The 23,703-nt window shown below is 48.9% G+C and overlaps 1 protein-coding gene and 2 long non-coding RNA genes across 3 annotated transcripts in view; 2 read left to right on the plus strand and 1 right to left on the minus strand.

Annotated features, from left to right (window-relative positions):
- LOC106994823 (uncharacterized) overlaps positions 1 to 3,477 on the plus strand; it is a 30,090-nt gene extending 26,613 nt beyond the window's left edge. The window contains exons 4-6 of the long non-coding RNA XR_013410097.1: positions 1,759 to 1,845; positions 1,973 to 2,390; positions 3,386 to 3,477. This is a non-coding gene — a long non-coding RNA (uncharacterized LOC106994823). The remainder of the gene's footprint in view (positions 1 to 1,758; positions 1,846 to 1,972; positions 2,391 to 3,385) is intronic.
- Positions 1 to 20,938, minus strand: part of TSKS (testis specific serine kinase substrate) — a 29,505-nt gene extending 8,567 nt beyond the window's left edge. Inside the window, exons 1-2 of the mRNA XM_001115406.5 lie at positions 20,769 to 20,938; positions 19,753 to 19,981 (exon numbers count right to left, since the gene is read on the minus strand). Of these exons, the coding sequence (XP_001115406.3) occupies positions 19,753 to 19,981; positions 20,769 to 20,938 (399 nt within the window). The remainder of the gene's footprint in view (positions 1 to 19,752; positions 19,982 to 20,768) is intronic.
- LOC144337262 (uncharacterized) lies at positions 15,989 to 17,291 on the plus strand. Its single transcript, XR_013410116.1, has 2 exons — positions 15,989 to 16,334; positions 16,759 to 17,291. It is a non-coding gene; the product is annotated as an uncharacterized LOC144337262 (long non-coding RNA).
- Positions 20,939 to 23,703: the final 2,765 nt, after the last annotated feature.

Genomic DNA, 23,703 nt, shown 5'->3' on the forward strand with positions numbered 1-23,703 from the left:
TGACCTTTCTTCATGGTGGGCTGGGAGAAAAATAGGATCCAGGAGGGAATAGGGGATGGAGGTGGGGTGTGCAGACACGTGGAGGAAGAAGGATGAACTCAACCAAACACTGAGCTAAATGTCTTTGGGGGCCAGGTGCCGTGGCTCACTCTGGTCATCCCAGCACTTTGGGAGACCGAGGTGGGTAGATCACTTGAGGTCAGGAGTTCAAGACCAACTTAGCCAACATGGTGAAACCCCAACTCTACTAAAAATACAAAAATTAGCCGGGCATGGTGGTGCATGCCTTTAATCCCAGCTACTTGGGAGGCTGAGGCTGGAGAATTGCTTCGACCTGGGAAACAGGGGCTGCAGTGAGCTGAGATTGCACCACCACACTCCAGTCTGGGTGACAGAGCAAGTCTCTTAAAAAAAAAAAAAAAGTCCTTGGGGTCCACAGCATAAAAAGATGAACTTTGAAAACACATGCCCTGGCTCTCTCTCCAGGAAATGGTGAATTACAAAGGAAGCCACTTTTATTTTATTTTCGTTTTTTTTTGTTTGTTTTGTTTTGTTTTGTTTTTTGAGACGGAGTCTAGCTCTGTCACCCAGGCTGGAGTGCAATGGCACGATCTCGGCTCACTGCAACCCCCGCCTCCCGGGTTCATGCCATTCTCCTGCCTCAGCCTCCTGAGTAGCTGGGACTACAGGCACCCGCCACCATGCCTGGCTAATTTTTTGTATTTTTAGTAGAGATGAGGTTTCACTGTGTTAGCCAGGATGGTCTCGATCTCCTGACCTTGTGATCCGCCCATCTCGGCCTCCCAAAATGCTGGGATTACAGGCGTGAGCCACCGCGCCTGACCAGGAAGACACTTTTCAGATCTGAGCACTTGCAATGCACCAAGCACTTGTCTTTTATTCTTCACAACCACACCTCTTGAGGTTATTTGGCCTATTTTACAAGTGAGACAAATGTGTCTCAGAAATGGGCTATCCCTTGTCTTCCCAGGTACTCAGCACATTAGGTGACCTCATCAGAATCTAGATTCAGAACCCTTGTTTTAAACCATGACACCATGTGGCCTCTGGTCATCATTACTTTATATCACATAAAATGTTGTGTGACTCCTGCCAATCTGTGGTTCAGGAGGGATGCATGTGGTAGGATCCATTCTCCCAGCTTGGACAGTTACAGAAGCCTTAGCCTGGCATAGGACTGTCCAATCAGAGACTACATTTCCCAGGTTCCCTTGCAGCTAGATGTGGCCATGTGACTAAGGTCTGTCCAATGGAATGTGAGTGGAAATAATATAGTCAATTTATTTTGGGGAGAGGTCGGGGGGTCTCTCATTATTAACCTGGCTGGTGTGGAGTGATACTATCATAGCTCACCAACTGCTGGGCTCAAATGATCCTCCTGCGTCAGCCTCCCAAGTAGCTAAGACTACAGGTGCTTGCTACCATGCCCAGCAAAATTTTAAAATGTTTGGTATAGATGGGTTCTCACTATGTTACCCAAGTTGGCCTCAAACTCCTGGGCTCAAGTGATCCTTTTGTGTCAGCCTCCAAAACTGTTGGTCTTACAGGATTGAGCCACTGCACCCAGCCTCCTTTCTCTCTCTCTCTCTCTCTCTCTTTTTTTTGCCTACATCATTACTTGGACTGTGCAGAATTATAGTCAATTTCTGAGTCATCCCTTAAAGGAAGGAATAAGAACTTTTCCTTTTTCTCTCATTTCACTGGAATGCACAAATGAGGGCTGTCTTGGACCAGCAGATAGAGGACACAACGAGACAGAAGGAGCCTGAATCCTTGACATGGAGCCACCATACTCCATTCCAATCACCTGTGAAGACTTTCAGGGTGAGACATTACATCTTCTGTGTTATTCAAGCTGTGTTATTTTGTGGGTTTTTTTGTTTGTTTGTTTTTTTACAGTAGTCAAATGTATAACTTCAATATCATTGACGTTCTTATTTCACACTTGAAGGGAAAGAGAGGCAGAGAGCCATTTGCCAGCTGGTTATGACCAATTCCAGCCAGTGGAAGGGAAGTGGGCACTGGTGGATGTGTGGAAAAGACAGGCATGATCTCTTCCCCTGTTCCTCCTGCTGAATGGCTGGAAGGCAGTGGTGAGAGCAACTGTCTAGAAATGGCCGAACAACCAGAACATAGATGCCTGTAACCTGCTGCATTTGAAGAGCAGAGCTACTATGCTTATCAAGTCTTTTATGTGCAAAAAAACCACAGCTCTCTTGATTTCTCTCATGGTTGCTGAACTAATTCACAAAAGAAAGAGAGAACAAGTTTCCTCCCTTGTAAGATGGGGGCAGCAACACATTTCTTGCATGATTGCTCTGGGGAAGAAGTGTGGTAAGAAATATTGTATCCAGGAGGCGGAGCTTGCAGTGAGCCGAGATCGCGCCACTGCACTCCGGCCCGGGCGACAGAGACTCCGCCTCAAAAAAAAAAAAAAAAAATATATTGTATCCAGCTGACATCAACAAAATGGTGGATTAAAGAATTCAGGCCGGGCACAGTGGCTCACACCTGTAATCCCAGCACTTTGGGAGGCCAAGGTGGGTGGATCACTTGAGGTTAGGAGTTTGAGAACAGCCTGGCCAACGTGGTGAAACCCCATCTCTACTAAAAATACAAAACTTAGCCAGGCGTGGTGGCTGGCACTTGTAATCCCTGCTACCTGGGAGACGGATTGACACAGGAGAATCCCTTCAATCCGGGAGGCAGAGGTTGCAGAGAGCCTAGATGGCGCCATTGCACTCCAGCCTGGGCGACAGAGTGAGACTCCATCTCACAAAAAAAAAAAAAAAAAAGGCCGGGTGCGGTGGCTCACGCCTGTAATCCCAGCACTTTGGGAGGCCGAGGCGGGCGGATCACCAGGTCAGGAGATGGAGACTATCCTGGCTAACACAGTGAAACCCCGTCTCTACTGGAAAAAAAAAAAAAAAAAATTCGCCAGGTATGATGACAGGCACCTGTAGTCTCAGCTATTTAGGAGGCTGAGGCAGGAGAATGGCGTGAACCCGGGAGGCGGAGCTTGCAGTGAGCAGAGATGCGGCACTGCACTCTAGCCTGGGCGACAGAGCAAGACTCCGTCTCAAAAAAAAAAAAAAAAAAAAAAAAAAAGAATTCAAAAATTCCACCCCTCCATAAAAACAATGAAAAACTGGCCGGGCGCGGTGGCTCACGCCTGTAATCCCAGCACTTTGGGAGGCCGAGGCGGGCGGATCACAAGGTCAGGAGATCGAGACCACGGTGAAACCCCGTCTCTACTAAAAATTACAAAAAAATTAGCCGGGCGCGGTTGTGGGCGCCTGTAGTCCCAGCTACTCGGGAGGCTGAGGCAGGAGAATGGCGTGAACCCGGGAGGCGGAGCTTGCAGTGAGCCGAGATCGCGCCACTGCACTCCAGCCTGGGCTGGGCGACAGAGCGAGACTCCGTCTCAAAAAAAAAAAAAAAAAAAACAATGAAAAACTAACAAAACATGGGCTTTGAAAAAAAAAAATCAGTTTTTTCACAATTCTGGAAATTAACCAAAGGCTTGCAGAAACTCAAGGAGCATTTATTCAAGAAAAGTGACTCTCTATAAAAACATCAAGACTTGAGGAATTTTAACTTATCCTAGTCCTATCTTCCACTCCCTAGCTCAGCAGGAACCCTGGAAAGTAACAGCCCACATTTCCCACAGGGAGGAAGCAGAATGAAGCTAGAACTCATTCAAAGCCTTATTACCCAAAGAAGAGTCATTGTATGATTTTTTTTTTTTTGAGATGGAGTCTCGCTCTGTCATGCAGTGGCGCGATCTCGGCTCACTGCAAGCTCCGCCTCCCGGGATCACGCCCTTCTCCTGCCTCAGCCTCTGAAGTAGCTGGGACTGTACAGGGACCCGCCATCATGCCCGGCTAATTTTTTGTATTTTTAGTAGAGACGGGGTTTCACCATATTAGCCAGGATGGTCTCGATCTCCTGACCTCGTGATCCACCCGCCTCGGCCTCCCAAAGTGCTGGGATTACAGGCGTGAGCCACCGTGCCCAGCCCATTCTATGATTGTTAAGTGATGCCTGGGAAGACCCCACACAGAATAGTTGTCTTTCCTTTTCAGAACTGGCAAATCCCTGAAAATATCTCTGATGGTTGAAGGAAAGATTTGGATGTTTTTCCTCTCCAAATCTCATGTTAAAATGTAATCCCTTGCCAGGCACAGTGGCTCACACCTGTAATCCCAGCACTTTGGGAGGCTGAGGCAGAAGGATTGCTTGAGCTAAGGAATTTGAGACCAGCCTGGACAACATGGTGAGACCCCATGTCTACAAAAAAAAAAAAAACCCACAAAAATTAGCTGGGTGTGGTGGTGTGCACCTGTAGTCCCAGCTCCTCAGCAGGCTGAGGTTGAAGAATCACTTGAACCTGGGAGGTGGAGGTTGCACTGAGCTGGGAATGTGCCACTGCACTCTAGTCTGGATGACGCTGAGATTCTGTCTCAAAAACAACAACAAAGAAATGCAACACCCAGGCTGAGTGCAGTGGTTCATGCCTGCAATCCCAGCACTCTTGGAGGCCAAAGTGGGCACATCACTTGAGGTCAGGAATTCAAGACCAGCCTGGCCAACATGGCGAAACCCTGTCTCTGCTGATACAAAAATTAGCTGGGCACAGTGGTGCATGCCTGTAGTCCCAGCTACTCGGGAGGCTAAGGCAGGAGAATCACTTGAACTCAGGAGGTGGAGGTTGCAGTGAGCCGAGATCACGCCACTGCACTCCAGCCTGGGTGGCAGAGTGAGACTCCATCTCAAAAAAAAAAAAACAAAAAAACAAAACCACCTGTGTGGCACCTCCTTGCTCCCGCTCTTGCCAGGTGATATGCTGGCTCCATCACCTTCTGCTATGAGGCCCTCACCAAAAGCTGAGCAGATGTGGGCACCATGCTCATCAGCCTATGAACCATAAGCCAATTAAACCTCTTTTATTTATACCCAGCCTCGAGTATTCCTTTATAGCAATGCAAGAATGGACTAACACAGAGTGGGAGAGGGAACATTTGTAAAGAAAAAAAAAATGTACGCTTGTTTTAATGTTGCTACTGCCAAAGGCAATGGATAACAGTTGGGGGAAGCAATAAAAAACAAAAAATCTTAAAAGGAAAATCTGATGGAGATATCTTTTGAAGCTTTGAAATATTCCAACAAGTTCCTGGGAAGGTAGAAAGCCACTGGCCTATGTAGGGTTGTGTACATGCTTGGGAAAGTTTTGAGAAGGCCCCAAGCTTTTCACCTCTGGCTGACCTTGAAACCTTGAAACGCTGCACCAGCAGGAAGGGAAGGCTAAGGTAGAGTTGTAAATTGTCTATCTGAGTGTTAAAGTTGTGCCTCATCAGGTACACAGAGCCATTTGGCAAAGACTAGAAGATTTTGTTGTTGTTCCAGTTTAAGGAAATCTCTCTCCAGTCATTAGCTAACCACTAAAATCAGAGAACAGACACTTCAGTGGCCAAACATGACAAAGAACACAGATATTACAGGAATAGTTCAGAAAAGTCTCTTTTTTAAAGAGCAACTATAGGCCAGGTGCAGTAGCTCACCCCTGTAATTCCAACAATTTGGGAGAATGAGGTGGGAGGATTGCTTGAGCCCAGAAGTTCAAGACCAGCCTGAGCAACACAGTAAAACTTAATCCCTTAAAAAAAAATAATAGGCCGGGCGCGGTAGCTCAAGCTTGTAATCCCAGCACTTTGGGAGGCTGAGACGGGCGGATCACGAGGTCAGGAGATGGAGACCATCCTGGCTAATCCGGTGAAACCCTGTCTCTACTAAAAAAAAAAAAATACAAAAAACTAGCCGGGTGAGATGGCGGGCGCCTGTAGTCCCAGCTACTGGGGAGGCTGAGGCAGGAGAATGGCATAAACCCGGGAGGTGGAGCTTGCAGTGAGCTGAGATCTGGCCACGGCACTCCAGCCTGGGCCACAGAGCAAGACTCCGTCTCAAAAAATAAATAAATAAATAAATTAATAATAATAATAAAATGTGCCAGGCACGATCTCATGCCTGTAATCCCAGCACTTTGGGAGGCCGAGGCGGGCGGATCACAAGGTCAGGAGATCGAGACCATCCCGGCTAACATGGTGAACCCTGTCTCTGCTAAAAAACACAAAAAATTAGCCAGGTATGGTGGCAGGCACCTGTAGTCCCAGCTACTCGGGAGGCTGAGGCAGGAGAATGGCATGAACCTGGGAGGCGGAGCTTGCAGTGAGCTGAGATCGCGCCACTGCACTCCAGCCTGGGCAACAGAGCAAGACGCTGTCTCAAAAGAATAATAATAATAAAATTATCTGAGCTTGGTAGTGCACACCTGTAGTCCCAGCTACTCAGAAGGCTGAGGCAGGAGGACCCCTTAAGCCCGGGATTTAGAGGCTGTAGTGAGCCACAATCATGCCACTATACAGTGGCCTGGGAAACAGAGCAAGATCCTGTCTCAAATAATAATAAAAATAAATAAGTAAAAATAATAAAAAGCAACTACAACAAGCAATAATAACAACAAATCCTTATGAGTGGGGAGAATCTGTTTCTAGGGTTGCTACATTATGATACTTTATTATTTTATTTATTTATTTATTTAGAGACAGAGTATCCCTGTGTCCCCCAGGCTGGAGTACAGTGGCACGATCTCAGCTCACGGCAACCTCTGCCTCCCGGGTTCAAGCGATTCTCCTGCCTCAGCCTCCCCAGTAGCTGGGATTACAGGCGCCCGCCACCACGCCTGGCTAATTCTTGTACTTTTAGTAGAGATGGGGTTTCACCATATTGGCCAGGTTGGTCTCGAACTCCTGACCTCAGGTGATCTGCCTGACTCGGCCTCCCAAAGTGCTGGGATTACAGGCGTGAGCCACTACTCCCTGATACATTACGATACTTTAAATGGCCAGTTTTCAGGCTAGGCACGGTGGCTCACACCTGTAATCTCAGCACTTTGGGAGGCTGAGGCAGGTGGATCACCTGAAGTCAGGAGTTTGAGACCAGCCCAGCCAACATGTTTAAACCTCATCTCTACTAAAAATCCAAAAATTAGACAGGCGTGGTGGTACACATCTGTAATCCCAGTTACTGGGGAGGCTGAGGCAGGAAAATTGCTTGAACCTGGGAGGCAGAGGTTGAAGTGAGTCAAGATCATGCCACTGCACTCAAGCCTGGGTGACAGAGTGAGACTCCGTCTCAAAAAATAAAAATAATAATAATAATAAATAAATAAAAAATGGCCAGTTTTGAAGAAAAAAGTTATAAGGCATGCAAAGAAAGGAAAACTATGGCCTATACAATGGAGGACAAGCAAGCAATCAAGAGAAACTGTTCAGGGGTAGGATGGCTGGGGCAGATTTGGACTTACTAGGCAAAGACTTTAAATCAGCTATTTTAAGTATGTTCAAAGCGCTAAAGGAAACAATTCCTAAATAACTAAAGGAAAATGAGAGAATAATGTCTCACCAAATAGGGCATATCACTAAAGAGATAAAAATTATTAAAAGCAACCAAATAGAAATTATAGGGTTGAAGGGCCAGGTGCAATGGTTCACAACTGTAATTCCAGCACTTTGGGAGGCCAAGGCAGGCGGATCGCGAGGTCAAGAGATCAAGAACATCCTGGCCAACATGGTGAAACCCCATCTCTACTAAAAATACAAAAATTAGCTGGGGATGGTGGTGGGTGCCTATAGTCCCAGCTACTCGGGAGGCTGAGGCAGGAGAATCGCTTGAACCCGGGAGGCGGAGGTTGCAGTGAGCTGAGATGGCGCCACTGCACTCCAGCTTGGCAACAGAGCGAGAGTCTGTCTCAAAAAAGAAATTCTAGGGTTGAAAAGTTCAATCACTGAAGTGAAAAATGTACTAGAGGGGGCTATGTAGCAGAATAATGATTCAGTGAACTTGAACATAGCTCAACTTTGATTATCCAGTCTGAGAAACCTAAGAACAAACAAAAAGAATAAAGAAGAATGAATGCAGCCTCAGAGAGCCATGGGTCTGGAAGTCCCAGAAGGAAAGAAAGGGGCAGAAAGAATATTTGAAGAAATAATGGTTGACAACTTCCCAAACTGGATGATTTGAGCATTAATCCACACATCCAAGAAGCCAAATGAACTCCAAATAGGCTCCACGGGCTAGGCACAGTGACTCATTGCTGTAATCTCAGGACTTTGGGAGACTGAGGAGGGAGTATTACTTGAGACCAAGAGCTCAGGACCAGCCTGGTGAACATAGCAAAACCCTGTCTCTTAAAAAACAACAATAAGAAGGTTGGACATGGTGGCTCACACCTGTATTCCCTGCACTTTGGGAGGCCAAGATGGGAGGATTGCTTGAGCCCAGGAGTTTGAGACCAGCCTAGGCAACAAAGTAACACACACATCTCTAAAAATTAAAATGAAAATAAAAACATTTTTAAAATAGGATAAAATGGGCCAGGCATGGTGACTCACGCCTGTAATCCCAGCACTTTGGGAGGCTGAGGCGGGTAGATCACAAGGTCAGGAGTTCAAGACCAGCCTGGCCAATGTGGTGAAACTCCATCTCTACTAAAAATACAAAAATTAGCCGGGCATGGTGGCACGTGCCTGTAATCCCAGCTACTTGGGAGGCTGAGGCAGGAGAATCACTTGAACCCAGGAAGCGGATGTTGCAGTGAGCCAAGAACGCGCCACTGCACTCCAGCCTGGCAACAGAGCGAGATTCTGTCTCAAAAAAATAAATAAATAAATAAATAAATGCAATCAGTATCAGAAAGAAATCTGGGGCCAGGTGCGGTGGCTCATGCCTGTAATCTCAGCACATTGGGAGGCCAAGGCTGGAGGATCACGAGGTCAGGAGATCGAGACCATCCTGGCTAACACAGTGAAACCCCGTCTCTACTAAAATGTAAAAAAATTAGCCGGGCATGGTGGCATGCACCCATAGTCCCAGCTACTCGAGAGGCTGAGGCAGTAGAATGGCGTGAACCCAGGAGGCGGAGCTTGCAGTGAGCTGAGATTGCGCCACTGCACTCCAGCCTGGGTGACAGAGCAAGACTCCGTCTCAAAAAAAAAAGAGAGAGAGGAAAAAAAGAACAAAAAAGAGAGAAATTTGGGAAACACACAAATGTGTGGAAATTAACACACTAAAAAAAACAGTGGTGCCAGGCATGGTGGCTCACACCTATAATCCCAGCTCTTTGGGAGGTCGACTTGGGAGGATCACTTGGGCCCAGGAGTTCGAGAGCAGCCTGGGCAACATAGTGAGACCTCATCTCTACAAAAAAAATTTTTTTTAATTAGCTGGGCATTGTGGCACACATCTGTAGTCCCAGCTACTCAGGAAATTGAGGCAGGAGAATCATCTGAGCCCAAGAGGTTGAGAGACTGCAGTGAGCTGTAGCCATGCCACTGCACTCCAGCCTGGGTGACAGAGCAACACTGTCTGAAAAAAATTAAAAAACCCAATGGGTAAAAGAAAAAATCACAAAGGAAATTATAAGATTGTTTGGGATGAAGAAAAATGAAAATACAGCATACCAGAATGTAAGTGATATAGTGAAAAAATGCTTTAAGGGAAATTTATAGCTGTAAACACATTTAAAAAGAAGAAAGGGCCAGGTGCTGTGGTTCACGCCTGTAATCCCAACACTTTGGAAGGCTGAGGCAGGTGGATCATGAGGTCAGGAGATGGAGACCATCCTGGCTAACACGGTGAAACCCCGTCTCTACTAAAAATACAAAAATTTTTAGGGCGTGGTGGTGGGCGCCTATATTCCCAGCTACTAAGGAGGCTGAGGCAGGAGAATGGCGTGAACCTGGGGGGCGGGGCTTACAGTGAGCCGAGATTGCACCACTGCACTCTGGGCAATAGAACGAGACACTAAAAAAAAAAAAGAAGAAGGATCTCAAAATCAGTATCTTAATGCCCCACCTTAAGAAAATAGAAAAAGAGGCCAGGCGCGGTGGCTCACGCCTGTATTTCCAGCCCTTTGGGAGGCTGAGGCGGGGATCACAAGGTCAGGAGATCGAGACCATCCTGGCTAATACAGTGAAACCCTGTCTCTACTAAAACTACAAAAAATTAGCTGAGTGTGGTGGCGGGTGCCTGTAGTCCCAGCTACTTGGGAGGTTAAAGGAGGAGAATGGCGTGAACCAGGGAGGCAGAGCTTGTAGTGAGCCAAGATTGTGCCACTACACTCCAGCCTGGGCAACAAAGTAAGACTCTGTCTAAAAAAAAAAAAAAAAAAAAAGCCGGGCGCGGTGGCTCAAGCCTGTAATCCCAGCACTTTGGGAGGCCGAGACGGGCGGATCACGAGGTCAGGAGATCAAGACCATCCTGGCTAACATGGTGAAACCCCGTCTCTACTAAAAAATACAAAAAAACTAGCCGGGCGAGGTGGCGGGTGCCTGTAGTCCCAGCTACTCGGGAGGCTGAGGCAGGAGAATGGCGTAAACCCAGGAGGCGGAGCTTGCAGTGAGCTGAGATCCGGCCACTGCACTCCAGCCTGGGCGACAGAGCGAGACTCCGTCTCAAAAAAAAAAAAAAAAAAAAAAAGAAAAGAGTAAATTAAATCCAAAACTAACAGAAAGAAGGAAATGATAAATATTAGAGCATAAGGAAACAGAGAATACAAAAACAATAATAAAAATCAACAAAACCAAAAGTTGGTTTATTGAATAGATCAAAAAAATTGACAAATCTTTAGCTAGACTGACCAAGAAAAAAAGAGAAGACTCAAATTACAAAGATCAAGAGTGAAAGAGGAGACATTATTATCAACTGTACAGAAAGAAAAATGATTATAAGGGAAGACTGAACAATTGTATGCCAATGTATCAGACAATCTAGATACAATGGAAAAATGTCTGGAAACACACAAACTACCAAAACTGACTCAAGACCTAGAAAGTCCGAAAAGACCCATAACAAGTAAAGAGATTGGGCCGGGCGCGGTGGCTCAAGCCTGTAATCCCAGCACTTTGGGAGGCCGAGATGGGCGGATCACGAGGTCAGGAGATCGAGACCATCCTGGCTGACACGGTGAAACCCCGTCTCTACTAAAAAATACAAAAAACTAGCCGGGCGAGGTGGCGGGCGCCTGTAGTCCCAGCTACTGGGGAGGCTGAGGCAGGAGAATTGCGTGAACCCGGGAGGCGGAGCCTGCAGTGAGCTGAGATCCGGCCACTGCACTCCAGCCTGGGCGGCAGAGCGAGACTCCGTCTCAAAAAAAAAAACAAAAAAAACAAAACAAAAAAAAAAAACAAGTAAAGAGATTGAATTAGTAAAAGTAATTTTAAAACTTCCAACAAAGATGGCCAGGCACGCCTGTAATCCCAGCACTTTGCAAGGCCGAGGTGGGCGGATCACGAGTTCAGGAGATCGAGACCATCCTGGCTAACACGATGAAACCTACTAAAAATAAAAAAAAAAAAAGTTAGCTGGGCGTGGTGGCGGGTGCCTGTAGTCCCAGCTACTCAGGAGGCTGAGGCAGGAGAATGGCGTGAACCTGGGAGGCAGAGCTTGCAGTGAGCCAAGATTGTACCACTGCATCCAGCCTGGGCGACAGAGTGAGACTCTGTCTCAAAGAAAAAAAAAAAAAAGAAAAGCCTATAACCAGATGGCTTCAGCAGTAAATCTTATCAATCATTAAAAAAAAAGAATTGACAAACAATCCATTTCAAAGTCTACCAAAAAATAGAAGGAGCAATTTCTAACTCAGGAAATATCTGACAGTATCTCCCTGATACCAAACAAAGACATCACAAGAAAAGAAAACCACAGACCAGGCCAGGCATGATGGCTCATGCCTGTAATCCCAGCGCTTTGGGATGCCGAAGCAGGTGGATCATGAAGTCAGGAGTTTGAGACCAGCCTGGCCAAGACGGTGAAACTGCATCTCTACTAAAAATACAAAAATTAGCCAGGCACAATGGTAGGCGCCTGTAGTCCCAGCTACTCGGGAGGCTGAGGCAGGAGAATGACTTGAACCCAGGAGATGGAGTTTGCAGTGAGCTGAGATCGTGCCACTGCATTCTAGCCTGGGCAACAGACTTTATTTCAAAAAAAAAAGAAAGAAAGAAAGAAAGAAAACCACAGACCAATATTCTTTATGAATATAGTCACAAAAATCCTCAACAAAGTACTAGCAAACCAAATCCAGCAGCATGTAAAAAGGATTATACATCGTGACCAAGTGGGAATTATCCCCGGAATGCAAGGTTGGTTCAACATCCTAAAATCAACAAGTGACTGGACACGGTGGCTCATCCCAACAATTTGAGAGGCTGAGACAAGAAGATTACCTGAGGCTAGGAATTCTAGATTAGCCAGGTCAACATAGTGAGACTCCATCTCTATAAAAAAATTTAAAAATTATCTGGGTGCAGTGGCATGTGCTTGTGGTCTCAGCTTCTTGGGAGGCTGAGGTGGGAGGATTGTTTGAGCCCAGGAGGTTGAGGCTGCAGTGAGTTTTGATGTCACCACTGCACTCCAACCTGGGAAACAGAGCAAGACTCTGCCTCTAAAAATAAATAAATGTTACATACCATATTAATAGAATAAAAGGGGAAAAAAAAACACAATCATGTCAGTACAGAAAAAGCTTTTGACAAAATATAACACCCTCTGATGATAAAAAAAAAAAAAAAAAAAAAAAAAAAACTCAACAAAGTAGAAATAGAAAGGAACTTCCTCATCCCAGTAAAGGGCAGCTACAAAAATCCCACAAAATGTGATAGTTTAAAATATGCCCATAAATTCTTTTACATTCCTTTAAAACATGGAGCCTTATTTGCCTCACTTGAGTATGAGCTGGACTTAGTGATTCACACCCAGGAAATAGAATAAGGCAGGATGGGTGTGGTGGCTCATGCTTGTAATCCCACCACTTTGGGAGGCTGAGGCAGGCGGATCACCTGAGGTCAGGAGTTCGAAACCAGCCTGCCCAACATGGTGAAACCCTGTTTCTACAAAAAATATAAAAATTAGTCAGGTGTGATGGTGCACACCTGTAATGCCAGTTACTCAGGAGGCTAAGGCATGACAATTGCTTGAACCTGGGAGGCAGAGGCTGCAGTAAGCTGAGATTGTGCCACTGCACTCCAGCCTGGGTGACAGAGACTGTCTCAAAAAATAAAAAAAATAGAATAAAGTAGAATCGATGATATGTGAGGTAAGAGACTACTTCATGAGAAAAACTGTTTATTTTTTGCTCTCTCTTCCTCTGGGGAATGATAGCCTCAATGTCATAAGCAGCCACCTATGAAGAGGCCCATGTAGCAATGAACTGAGGCCTCCAGCCAAGGGCATGTGAGTGCCCCATTTTGGTAGCACAACCTCTGGCCCCAGTCCAACCTTCAGGTGACTGCAGACCCGGCCAAAATCTTGATTGCAACCTCGTGAGACAACCTGAGCTAGGACTACCCAGCTGAGTCCCTCCAGGTTGTTGTTTGAAGTTTTGGTGTAATTAGTTTCACAGCAATAGAAAGCATTACACAAAGTATCTTTCTAACCTGAAGACTCAGAAGGTCTTGGGTTTCCTGTGGGTAATTGTTCTGGAAACCAAGGCAACAGAATCTAGGGTCAGCTAATTTCTCCCAGTTACTAGCCCTATGACCTCATGGAGGGGACTTCACCTCTCTGTGCCTCTGCTTCCCTACCTGTGAAATGGAGATACAACTAACAGCTACCTTCACAGAGTTCCCATCGTCCTTCCTCCTACCTGGAAACTGACACTTTCTCAACCAGGGCCTCCATCACCACCTGGTTCTCTGTCCCCTTCTTTCCAGTTCTCTGTCCCCACCCAGCCCCTGTGTCTGTTCCTTCTCTCTCTGGGTCTCTATCCCCCTCCTCTATTTCTGGGTTTCTCTCTCTTCCTGATTCAGCTCTGTCCCCCAAATCTCAGAGTCTCTGACTTCTTTTCTCTGAGTCTCTGCCTTTCTACTCTTTAGGTCTCTGTCTGCTTTTTTTCTTTCCTTTTTTTTTTTTTTTCTTTTTTTTTGAGATGGAGTCTCACTCTGTCACCAGGCTGGAGTGCAGTGTCACTATCTCGGCTCTCTGCAACCTCCACATCCCGAGTTCAAGCGATTCTCCTGCCTCAGTCTCCTGAGTAGCTGGGATTACAGGCATGTGCCTCCACGCCTGGCTGATTTTTGTATTTTTAGTAGAGATGGGTTTCCACTGTGTTGGCCGGGCTGGAGGTCTCTGTCTTCTTCCCCAGGTTTCTTTCCTTTCCTTTCCCCCACAGTTTGGGTGTCTGACCCTGTCTTCTCTGTCTTCTCCTCTTTGCATCTTTTTTTTTTTTTTTTTGAGACGGAGTCTCGCTCTGTCGCCGGGGCTGGAGTGCAGTGGCCGGATCTCAGCTCACTGCAAGCTGCGCCTCCCGGGTTTACGCCATTCTCCTGCCTCAGCCTCCTGTGTAGCTGGGACTACAGGCGCCCGCCACCTCGCCCGGCTAGTTTTTTGTATTTTTTTAGTAGAGACGGGGTTTCACCGTGTTCGCCAGGATGGTCTCGATCTCCTGACCTCGTGATCCGCCCGTCTCGGCCTCCCAAAGTGCTGGGATTACAGGCTTGAGCCACCGCGCCCGGCCTCCTCTTTGCATCTCTATCTCCCTTTGTCAGTCTCTCTTACTTGTTTTGTGTTCACTGTGCCTTTGTCTCTCTGGGTCTCTGTCATCCATCCCTCTTGGAGTCTCTGCCTTTCTTTTCTCTCAGTATCTGTCCCTTTTTCTAGGTCTCTATCTCCCTTCTCTGTGATGTCCCCATCTCTCTAGGCTTCTGCTCCCCCACTTTCCTACTGTGGGTCTCTGTCTCCCTACTATGAATCATTTCTTCTTTTTCTTCTTTTTTTTTTTTTTTTTGAGATGGAGTCTCCCTCTGTCCACCAGGCTAGAGTGCAGTGGCGTGATCTCAGCTCACAGGTACCTCCACCTCCGGGATTCAAGTGATTCTCCTGCCTCGGCCTCCTGAGTAGTTGGGATTACAGGCACCTGCCACCACACCTGGTTAATTTTTGTATTTTTAGTAGAGACCAGGTTTCACCATGTTGGCCAGGCCACTCTTAAACTCCTGGCCTCAAGTGATCTGCCAACTTCAGCCTCCCAAAGTACTGGGATTACAGGCGTGAGCCACCGTGCCCAGCCCTGGATCATCTCTTCTTCTGTCTCTGAGTCTCTCTCACACTGGACCCATGTGTTCCTTCCCCAGAACCTCTGTCCTCCCACCCTCCGAGTCTCTTTCCTTCTCTCTCTGGGTTTCCATCCCTCTCTCTGGCTCCCTCTCCTAATCTCTCTGGGTCTCTGTCTCCCTCTCTCCGGGTCTCTGTCCCCCTCTTTCTGGGTCTCCATCCCCCTCTCTCTGGGTCTCTCTCCCTTTCTCTCTCTCTGGGTCTCTGTCTCCTTCTCTCTGGGTCTCTGTCCCCCTCTCTCTGGGTCTCCATCCTCCTTTCTCTGGGTCTCTATCTGCCTCTCTCTGGGTCTCTGTTCCCCTCTCCCTGGGTCTCCCTTCCCCTCTCTCTGGGTCTCTGTCCTCCTCTCTCTCAGGGGCTCTGTCCCCATCTCTCTGGGTCTCTGTCTCCCTCTCTGGGTCTCTGTCCTCTCTCTGGGTCTCTGTCCCCTCTCTCTGGGCTCTGTGCCCTTCTCTCTGCCTGTCCCTGCCTTCTCTCTGGATCCTGCTGCCCCCTCTCACTTCTCCAGCACGCACCCCAAGGTCATTACTTTTTCCATTTCACCGAGAAGGAACTTGAAGGCCCTTAGAGGCCCACACTCCCCTGCAGCCCCACAGCAAGCTGGCAGCTGTGTCAGACCTTGATCCTGGCTGCCTGGGGCACTTTCTCAGGCTTCACGATCCACTGGGGGATGTGACTCAGAAATAGCTCTGGTGGGAGGCAAACGGCTGCAAGTGCTGCCCAAGAGACACTCCCCAAGAGAGGGCGGAGAGCTCTTCTGTCTGAGGGAGGAGATGTCTCCAGGCATCCTTCCCAGCCCAGACTCTGCCGTGTTCTCTTCTCTGCAGCTCCTCCTCCTTCCCTGGACCCTCGCCCAGCCTCCCCTCTGGCCTCCCTGCCTCAGTCTCTCCCCTCCAAATACCCCCCCTCAACCCAGGGGAGTCTTGGGGAGAGAAAGACCTTTTGTATGAGTGACAAAAGCAGCAGCCTTCTTGTCCTGGTCCTGCTTCTTACGAGCTCTCCAACCTTGACCTTGCGGAGGTTACTACATGGCTGTCTACCATAGTTGGGTTTTTGTTTTTGCTTTTGAGACGGAGTTTTGCTCTTGTTGCCCAGGCCACAGTGCAATGGCACAATCTCGGTTCACTGCAACCTCCGCCTCCCAGGTTCAAGCGATTCTCCTGCCTCAGCCTCCCAAGTAGCTGGGATTATAGGCATGTGCCACCACACCCGGCTAATTTTATATTTTTAGTAGAGATGGGGTTTCTCCATGTTGATCAGGTTGGTCTCGAATTACTGACCTCAGGTGATCCGCCCGCCTCAGCCTCCCAAGGTGCTGGGATTACAGGCGTGAGCCACCAAGCCCGGCCTCAAAAATTTGTTTTAAAATTTAGCTGGGTGAAGCCGGGCACGGTGGCTCACGCCTGTAATCCCAACAATTTGGGAGGCTGAGGTGGGAAGATAATGAGGTCAAGAGATCAAGACCATCCTGGCCAACATGGTGAAACTCTGTCTCTACTAAAAGTACGAAAATTAGCTGGGTGTGGTGGCGCGTGCCTGTAGTCCCAACTACTCTGGAGGCTGAGGCAGGAGAATCGCTTGAACCCGAGGTGGAGGTTGCAGTGAGCTGAGATCACACCACTACACTCCAGCCTGGCAACAGAGCGAGACTCCATCTCCAAAAAAAAAAAAAAAAAAAAAAAAAATTAGCTGGCTGTGGTGGCATACGCCTGTAGTTACAGCTACTTGGGAGGCTGAGGTGGGAGGATCACCTGCGCCTGGGGAGGCCAAGGCTGCAGTGAGCCAATATTGTGCCTGGGCTGTCATGCTGTCACTCCAGCCTGGGCAACAGAACAAGAACCAGTCTCAAAAACAAAAAAAAAAAAAAAAGAAAGAAAGAAAGAAAGAAAGAAAGAAAGAAAGAAAAACATTTGTTTAGCTGGGCATGGTGGTGTGCACCTGTAGTGCCACCTACTTGGGAGGTCAAGGTGGAAAGATCGCTTAAGCCCAAGGCTTTGAGGTTGCAGTGATCTATTATCATGCTGCTGCACTCCAGCCTGGGCAATAGAGTGAGACCCTGTCTCAAGAAAATGAAAAAAAATAAAAATAAAAATAAAGAAAAAGAGAGGCCAGGTGCAGTGGCCCACATCCGTAATCCCAGCACTTTGGGAGGCTGAGGTGGGTGTCACCTGAGGTTGGGAGTTCGAGACTAGCCTGGCCAACATGGTGAAAGCCCATCTCTACTAAAAATACAAAAATTAGCCAAGTGTGGTGGCACTCTTGTAATCCCAGCTACTTGGGAGGCTGAGGTGGGAGAATCACTTGAACCTGAGAGGTCGAGTTTGCAGTGAGCCAAGATCGCACCACTGTACTCCAGCCTGGCTACTGAGTGAGACTCCATCTCAAAAAAGAAAGAAAGAAAAAGAGATATTTGTTAAAAAGAATATATGTGGGCCGGGCGCGGTGGCTCAAGCCTGTAATCCCAGCACTTTGGGAGGCCGAGACAGGCGGATCACGAGGTCAGGAGATCGAGACCATCCTGGCTGACACGGTGAAACCCCGTCTCTACTAAAAAATATAGAAAACTAGCCTGGCGAGGTGGCGGGCGCCTGTAGTCCCAGCTACTCGGGAGGCTGAGGCAGGAGAATGGCGTGAACCCGGGAGGCGGAGCTTGCAGTGAGCTGAGATCCGGCCACTGCACTCCAGCCTGGGCGGCAGAGCGAGACTCCGTCTCAAAAAAAAAAAAAAAAAAAAAAAAAAAAGAATATATGTGGCTGGGCATGGTGTTGCACTCCTGTAATCCCAGCACATTGGGAGGCTGAGGCCCCAAAATTGCTTGACGTTAAGACCAGACTGTGCAACATTGTGAGACCCTGTCTCTACAAAAATTATTTATTTATTTATTTTAAGACAGAGTCTTGCTCTGTCACGCAGGCTGGAGTGCAGTGCCGCGATCTCAGTTCACTGCAACCTCTGCCTCCCGGGTTCAAGCCATTCTCCTGCCTCAGCCTCACCAGTAGCTGGGACTATAGGCACATGCCACCACAGGCACATACCCTCACGCCCAGATAATTTTTGTATTTTTAGTAGAGACAGGGTTTCATCATATTGGCCAGGCTGGTCTTGAACTCCTGACCTCATGATCCACCCGCGTTGGCCTCCCAAAGTGCTGGGATTATAGGTCACTGTGCCTGGCCTACAAAAAGTTTTTTAACAAATTAGCCAGGTGTGTGCCTGTGGTCCCAGCTACTCAGAAGGCTGAGATGGGAGGATCCTTTGAGGCCAGGCTGCAGTGAGCTGTGATCGTGCCACTGCACTCCAGCCTGGGACACAAAGCAAGACCCTGCCTTAAAAATAAATAAAAGCTGGGCGCAGTGGCTCGCACCTGTAATCCTAGCACTTTGGGAGGCCGAGGTGGGCGGATCACCTGAGGTCCGGAGTTCGAGACCAGCCTGACCAACATGGAGTAACCCTGTCTCTACTAAAAATACAAAATTAGCCGGGCGTGGTGGCTCATGCCTGTAATCCCAGCTACTAGGGAGTCTGAGACAGGAGAATGGCTTGAACCCGGGAGGCGGAGGTTGCTGTGAGCCGAGATCATGCCACTGCACTCCAGCCTGGGCAACAAGAGCGAAACTCCGTCTCAAAAATAAATAAATAAATAAATAAATAAGATTTAAAAATAAAGAAACAAATGTATGCGTCTCCATTTTACAGATGAGAAAACTGGGGCTCCCTGAACATAGAAAGTGCTGGTAAGTGCTAGTGAATCTCATCAGCATCATGAAGATCATGGCTATTGTTAGTGTAGTTCTCAGTATCTGGTAGAGCCTGTTTCAGGCCTGCCCCAGGGGAAGCCAGGTGGGGGGTGAGGAGCAGAGGTGCAGTGAGTTAAAGCACCAATTTGTAACCCTCTATACTTTTGCCAGAAATTATCTAAATCTCCCTAAATCTTGCTCACCTCTCAGTTTTGCCCCAGATTCTTAGGTGACTCCCCTCAGAGAACGCCTACTCACTCGCTAAGGTCCAGTTGCAAGACATCCTCCTCCAGGAAGCTTTCCCTGATACCCCCAACCTGGCTTGAGGAGCCCTTCTCTGGGATCTCCTCCATTATGGAATTTCTCACCCTAGTCTGTGTCTTTTGCCCCCACCAGACGGGGAGCTCCCCAAGCGCAGGGATCTGGCCTGGTTCCTGAGCCCATCCTCACTGGGGACATTTGGGATTGACTGTGTGAATTGAAGACCGACACCCAGGCCAGGCACAGTGGCTCTCGCCTGTAATCCCAGCACTGTGGGAGGCCGAGGCAGGAGGATCACTTGAGCCCAGGAGTTTGAGACCATCTTGGGCAACACAGTGAGACTGTCTCTAAAAGAAGAAGAAAAAAAATAAAAGACCAACGCCCGGATTCATGGCTGGCTGCCAGAGAAGGAGGAGGCAGTTCCCAGTTAGTTCCTCTGCATCTCAAAGAATGACCAGAACGTTCTCACTCCAAGTCAAAAACACCCCATCCCCATCCTAAGTATTTGCTACCACCGAGTGGAGGACCTCGGTCTTCCCCAGCAGGTGGTGTGGGGGGCCCTCACCAGGATTTCCGTGATGTCTGCGTCATCCGGATCCCAGGGTAGGCTGGGGGAGGCAGGGGGCCCGGCCAGCGTGAGTTGGCCGCTGAGGTCTTCCACTGTGGAGTCTGTCCCTGTGGAGTCGGTGGGCTCCATGGCGGCCAGGTTGAGCAGTGACACATTGGTGCAGGCCGAGGACCGCTTGAGGTTCAGGCACCAGTGCATGGGCTGGTGGGACATCTGGGGCTCCACCCTGCAGAGGAGAAACAGGCAGAAAGGTCGAGAAGCAGCTCCACGGTGTCTGGCCCCTCCTGCCTTCCTTTCTCCATACCTCACGCCCTGTGACTCCACTCTCACTGTATACAAGTTTCTCCCTTCTCTGTCCTCACTGCCTGCTTTATTCTCCTTCCCTGATGCCTACTTTCTTTTCTTTTTTCTTTTTTTTTTGAGACAGAGTCTGACTCTATTGCCTAGGTTGGAGTGCAGTTGCATGATCTCGGCTCCTGATCCCAGTTCAAGCAATTCTCCTGCCTCAGCCTACTGAGTAGCTGGGGTTATAGGCATGTGCCACCATGCCCAGCTAATTTTTGTATTTTTAGTAGAGATAGGGTTTCACCATGTTGGCCAGGGTGGTCTTGAACTCCTGAACTCATGATCCGCCTGCCTCAGCCTCCCAAAGTGCTGGGATTACAAGCATGAGCCACCATGCCCAGCCACCACTACCTACTTTCTTCTCCTTCCCCGCTGCCTACTTTATCCTCCCTTCTCTGCCCCAGCCACCTACTTTCTTCTTCATTCACTAGCCTCCCTTCTCCTTCTTCCCTCCCCACTGGCTTTTTCCTCCCTCCTTTCATCCCCATTGCCTTCTTCCTTTCTACCTCCCTGCGACTTGATGTCTTCTTCACCGCTGCCCTCTTTCCTGCCCCCCACCTGCTGGCTTTCCCTCCTCCCCTTCCTTCAGCATCCACAGTCGGACTCCTGCTCTGTTGGAGGAAGTGCTGGGCGTTAGAACCATCCCTGACAGGGTGCAACAAACCCACCCGTGGAACGACACGGCCTTCTTTTTCTTCGGGATCCCCTTGGCCCGGCTGCTCACCCCCCGGGGAGCCTCTGGGACTAGCTGGGAGCAGCTCTCGACCCCCGTGGGGGTGTCCCCGGCCTCATGGATCTCCTTGGACTGCCAGATCGTTTTCACCACCACGCTCGCCATGGCGTGGGGGTCTGGCTCCCAGGGAGGGCTCCTTCCTCTGAGACTTCCCGCCTACTGTGACCACAGACCCTCAGGATCCAGTGTCCCCTCAGCCTGCCTCACAAAGGACCCAACCACTGGGCTCCAGTGAGTGGGGGACATGGGGTAGGGAGGGGTGCTGGCCCAGGTCATTCCCCCAGGGTTCTCAGTGGACTCCTCCTGTGCGGGATTCTAGTTACATGCCCACGTGCCCCCTGTCTTCAGAGCTCCAGTGGATAGACTCGTGCTAGCCTGTAACTTACGACGGGTTGGCCCACGGATTCTTGGGAGAGATCCAACTTCCCTCTCCCTGAGACTAAGCGTGGGGTCACCCAGCCCTGTGCACTTGTACTTGATTCTTCATGTAGCTTCCTGGATTTGATAGTTGGCTGGGGTCTGAGAGACTGTGGTCTAAGAGGGCTGAGATCCAGACCCTGACCCGGAGGGTCTCATATTCTATGGCGCATTGGGGTGGGGGGAAAGGCAATGTACAGGTAGATCAACAAGAGAAAGCTAGGTACGGTGGGCCTTGGGGTCAGGGTGGAAGGTGAGGGAGGAGAGGAAGGTGGAGAGTTGCGGCAGGAGAGAGAGTGGCGTCCCTCTCCCCCATTTATTTATTTATTTATTATTTTCCTTAATTTTTTTTTTTTTTTTTTTTTTGAGACAGAGTCTCTCTCTGTCACCCAGGCTGGAGTTCAGTGGCTCAATCTCGGCTCATTGCAACCTCTGCCTCTCGGGTCCAACTGATTCTCCTGCCTCAGCCTCCTCCCCAATAGCTGGGACTACAGGCGTTGGCCACCATGTCCGGCTAACTTTTGTATTTTTAGTAGAGACAGGGTTTCACCATGTTGGCCAGGTTGGTCTCAAACTTCTGATCTCAAATGGTCTACCTGTCTCAGCCTCCCAAATTGTGGGATTACAGGTGTGAGCCACCACGCTTGGCCATAATTTTTTTTTTTTTTTTTTTTTTTTGAGATGGAGTCTCGGTCCAACACCCAGGCTGGAGTGCAGTGGTGTGATCTCGGCTCATTGCAACCTCTACCTCCCAGGTTCAAGCGATTCTCCTGCCTCAGGCTCCTGAGTAGCTGAGACTACAGGTGCCCACCACCACCACACCCAGCTAATTTTTTGTTTTGTATTTTTAGTAGAGATGAGGTTTCACTATGTTGGCCACGCGGGTCTCCAACTCCTGACCTTGTGATCTGCCCACTTTGTCCTCCCAAAGTGCTGGGATTATAGACATGAGCCACTGTGCACCCCCCCACCCCCAGCCCAGAAAATGTCACAAATTTGCATGTTATCTTTTTTCGCAGGGCCCATGCTAATCTCTGTATCGTTCCAATTTTTTTTTTTTTTTTTTTTTTTTTTGAGACAGAGTCTAGCTCTGTCGCCCAGGCTGGAGTGCAGTGGCCGGATCTCAGCTCACTGCAAGCTCCGGCCCGGGTTCATGCCATTCTCCTGCCTCAGCCTCCCAAGTAGCTGGGACTACAGGCGCCTGCCACCTTGCCTGGCTAGTTTTTTTTTTGTATTTTTAGTAGAGACGGGGTTTCACCGTGTTAGCCGGATGGTCTAGATCTCCTGACCTCGTGATCCGCCCCTCTCAGCCTCCCAAAGTGCTGGCATTACAGGCGTGAGCCACCGCGCCCGGCCAGTTCCAATTGTAATACATGTGCCGTGGAAGCAAGCACGCCCTGCTATTTAGGGACAGACTTTTCCTGTTCCTGGGTCCCTGGATGTCCCTCTTCACACTTCTCAAAAAGACTAGTTCAAACATCACTGCTAACAGACATTTTATTTATTTATTTATTTATTTATTTTTTTTTTTTTGGAGACAGAGTCTTGCTCTGTCGCCCAGGCTGGGGTGCAGTGGCCGGATCTCAGCTCACTGCAAGCTCCGCCTCCCGGGTTTAGACCATTCTCCTGCCTCAGCCTCCCGAGTAGCTGGGACTACAGGCGCCCGCCACCTCGCCCGGCTAGTTTTTTGTATTTTTTAGTAGAGACGGGGTTTCACCGTGTTAGCCAGGATGGTCTCGATCTCCTGACCTCGTGATCCGCCCATCTCGGCCTCCCAAAGTGCTGGGATTACAGGCTTGAGCCACCGCGCCCGGCCTATAACAGACATTTTAAATGCCGTTATCCCAGGGGAGAAAGTACTTCTTCCTTGTCATGAATGGACTCCAGTTGTTGGAACGCTTTATGTATCTTTCTATAAAAAAGAACTCCTGGCCGGGCGGGGTGGCTCACGCCTGTAATCCTAGCACTTTGGGAGGCCAAGGCGGGCGGATCACCTGAGGTTGGGAGTTCAAGACCAGCCTGGCCAACATAGTGAAACCCTGCCTCTACAAAAATAGAAAAATTAGGCGGGCATGATGACGGGTGCCTGTAATCCCAGCTACTCGGGAGGCTGAGGCAGGAGAATCGCTTGAACTTGGGAAGCTTGAACAGTGAGCTGAGATTGAGCCACTGAACTCCAGCCTGGGCGACAGAGCGAGACTGTCTCAAAAAAAAAAAAAAAAAAAAAAAAGGCCGGGCGCGGTGGCTCACGCCTGTAATCCCAGCACTCTGGGAGGCCGAGGAGGGCGGATCACGAGGTTAGGAGATCGAGACCATCCTGGTTAACACGGTGAAACCCTGTCTCTACTAAAAATACAAAAAATTAGCTGGACGTGGTGGCGGGCGCCTGTAGTCCCAGCTACTCGGGAGGCTGAGGCAGGAGAATGGCGTGAACCCGGGAGGCGGAGGTTGCA

The sequence above is a fragment of the Macaca mulatta genome, chromosome 19, assembly GCF_049350105.2.
Source record: "Macaca mulatta isolate MMU2019108-1 chromosome 19, T2T-MMU8v2.0, whole genome shotgun sequence".
Taxonomy (NCBI): Eukaryota; Metazoa; Chordata; class Mammalia; order Primates; family Cercopithecidae; genus Macaca; species Macaca mulatta.